The 2,999-nt window shown below is 41.6% G+C and overlaps 1 protein-coding gene across 2 annotated transcripts; it reads left to right on the top strand.

Moving 5' to 3' along the window:
- Positions 1–1,229: 1,229 nt before the first annotated feature.
- Positions 1,230–2,271, top strand: LOC129400005 (transcription initiation factor TFIID subunit 12-like). Of its 2 annotated transcripts, XM_055122223.1 has the most exons (2): positions 1,230–1,510; positions 1,589–2,271. In XM_055122223.1, the coding sequence occupies exons 1-2, from the start codon at positions 1,343–1,345 to the stop codon at positions 1,826–1,828; spliced, it is 408 nt and encodes a 135-aa protein (XP_054978198.1). In that variant the 5' UTR covers positions 1,230–1,342; the 3' UTR covers positions 1,829–2,271. The 2 variants fall into 2 exon arrangements, with proteins under 2 accessions (XP_054978198.1, XP_054978197.1); XM_055122222.1 differs by having other exon boundaries at positions 1,230–2,271.
- The last annotated feature ends 728 nt before the right edge of the window (positions 2,272–2,999 follow it).

Below are 2,999 nucleotides of genomic sequence, written 5' to 3'. Positions count from 1 at the left end.
ACTAAAGTTGTGTTATATCATCATCCAAACTGCAGCATAAGAGTTATTGCTTTCTTATACACAAACTTTTTTCAAACAAAAGGGGGTGTAGTTTTACTTAGGTTGATAATTTTGTAAGAACCACTGAAGAAAAGGCAAACAAACTAATGAGAGCAAAATTGGACCCTGGGGTATGACTCCAAAGTGGAGAACCTGCCTTGCATATTCGAAGTACCCAATGTGATCAGAGCTCTGCCAGGTGTGGCCCCAAGTGTATCCATCAGCACACTGATGTCAGACCCTGAGGCACCACAACACACGTAACCCCCAGCACTTCAACAACAAGCAGTAAACTCACAGCTTGAGAATCAGAGAGAATTAATTAGTTTCTGTGATAATGGTTATTTTTTATTACCCAAAGGAGTAGCATGAGCAATAAATACCAAGAAGAATTTTTGAGATACTGTTTTATTTGGGGGTTATAGAGAGACAGCTCAAAGGACTGAGTACATTATCCACATGCAGGAGGCCTGCTCTTGAGCCCTGGCACTGAGGGTTCCTTGAGCACTGCTACGAGTAACCCTTTAGTACAGAGCTGGGAGTAGTAGTCCCTGAGGACCACGGGGTGTGGCTCAACCATTCCCTAAAAAAGAAGCTCCCATTTCTGCTATTTACTGTGTATAAACAAACACACACACACACACACACACGAGTCAGGGGTTGGGAGACGGTCCAAAAGTCTAGAGTTCATGCCCTTTTTTGTATGTGGGCACCTTGATCCATCACAGCATGATCCTCCAAGCACTCTTCAAAGTGGGTCCTGAAGCAAGAAAATATGAAGTGGAGCAACGAAAGCCTCTTTAACAAGTGGTGTTGGGAAAACTGGTCAGCTACATACAAAATAATAATAATAACAATAACAATAATAATTCATACCTCTTTCTAACACCATGCACAAAAGTCAAATCAAACATGAATTAAAGACCTTGATATCAGAACTGAATCCATAAGGCACATAGCAGAAAATTCAGGCAAATGTCTCCATGACATTGAAGCTAAAGGCATCTTCAAGGATGAAACACCACTGACCAAACAAGTGGGAACAAAGATAAACAAATGGGACCATATTAAACCAGACTTCTGCACCTCAAAGGAAATGGCAACCAGAATACAAAGATGACTCGTGGAATGGGAGAACTTATTTACCTAACAGTAAATAACAGTGTGATTAGAGGTTAATATCGCTCCGCATATCATGGGGAGATAGACGCTGCTGCCTTTGATTGGCCTTGGTCCTCACAGCTCCAAAAAGAAACAGGATCTTGATAAGCTCTATGAGCTGAAGTCCAAAGCTCGACAGATTATGAACCAGTTTGGCCCCTCAGCCCTCATCAACCTCTCCAATTTCTCATCCATAAAACCGGAACCAGCCAGCACCCCTCCACAAGGCTCCATGGCCAATAGTACTACAGTGGTAAAAATACCAGGTACTCCTGGGACAGGAGGGAGACTAAGCCCTGAAAACAATCAGGTTTTGACCAAGAAGAAATTACAAGACTTAGTAAGAGAAGTGGGTCCTAATGAGCAATTAGACGAAGATGTGGAAGAGATGCTGCTGCAGATTGCTGATGACTTTATCGAGAGTGTAGTGACAGCTGCCTGCCAACTTGCTCGGCATCGCAAGTCCAGCACTCTGGAAGTAAAAGATGTCCAGCTTCATCTAGAGCGCCAGTGGAACATGTGGATCCCAGGATTTGGCTCTGAAGAAATCCGACCCTACAAAAAAGCTTGTACCACAGAAGCTCACAAACAGAGAATGGCATTGATCCGGAAAACAACCAAGAAATAACACATGGAAAGGTCAGGGAATGGACAACAATGTATTTGGAGATACTTGAGCTGAAACTTCAGCCATCTCATCCTTGGATTTTTTTTTAATGCTTTACAGAGAAGCATATATTTTTTATTAACAGTGCAGCAATATAATGACTGAGAGGATCTGCCAAAAGAATAAAGCCTCCTCCCCCAACTTCCGGTCCCTTTTCCCTGCCATCTCAAAGAGGAGCAATGTATCTTCCAGAGAAGATTTTTATTTGTGGTTTATTATTGTGATTGAAATGGGACAAAGCATTATGGTCTTGTTTGGTGAGACAGTATTAGCAGGATTTGTAGAGGTTTTTGTTTCCTTCTCCCTTCCCCTTTTCCCCATACTTTGTTATGTCAGTGTTTATATGAATATGACTTTCGTTTGCTTTTCCAGAATAAAGAAGTTATTAATCGGAAAAAAAAGAAGTTAATATCAAGGATAGATAAGGCACTGGTAGAAGTTTATAAGAAAAAAAATCCAATCTAATCAAAACTGGGGAGAAGAGATGACAGAAACTTCTTCAAAGAAGAAATACAAATGGGGCTGGAGTGATAGCACAGCGGGTAGGGCGTTTGCCTTGCGGCAGACCCAGGTTTGAATCCCAGCATCCCATATGGTCCCCTAAGCACCGCCAGGAGTGATTCCTGAGTGCATGAGCCAGGAGTAACCCCTGTGCATCGCCAGATGTGACCCAAAAACAAAAAAAAAAAAAAAAGAAGAAATACAAATGGTCAAAAGGCACATTAAAAAATGCTCTGCATCACTAATCATGAGGGAGATGCAAATCAAAGCAATGATAAGATATTATCTTTTTTTTTTCTTTTTGGGTTACACCCAGCAACACACAGAGGTCAGTCCTGGCTTTGCACTCAGGAATTACTCCTGGCTCAGTGGAATATATGGGGTGCTGGGAATCGAATCCGGGTCAGCTGCATACAAGGCAAATGCCCTACCTATTGTACTATCACTCCAATATTATCTTTTTGATAGCACTCATAGAAAAGAATAAGAACAACTAGTGCTAGGTTCATTGCTGGTAGAAATGCTGACTGGTCCAGTCTTTTTGGAAAACAATATGAGCATTCCTCAAAAAACTAGAAATCGAGTTTCCATATAACCTAGTAACTCCTGAAAATATACCACACGGGCCCAA

The sequence above is a fragment of the Sorex araneus genome, chromosome X (assembly GCF_027595985.1).
Source record: "Sorex araneus isolate mSorAra2 chromosome X, mSorAra2.pri, whole genome shotgun sequence".
Classification (NCBI taxonomy): Eukaryota; Metazoa; Chordata; class Mammalia; order Eulipotyphla; family Soricidae; genus Sorex; species Sorex araneus.
Note: the sequence above shows the minus strand (reverse complement) of the source record. Positions and strands in the feature narration are given on the sequence as shown.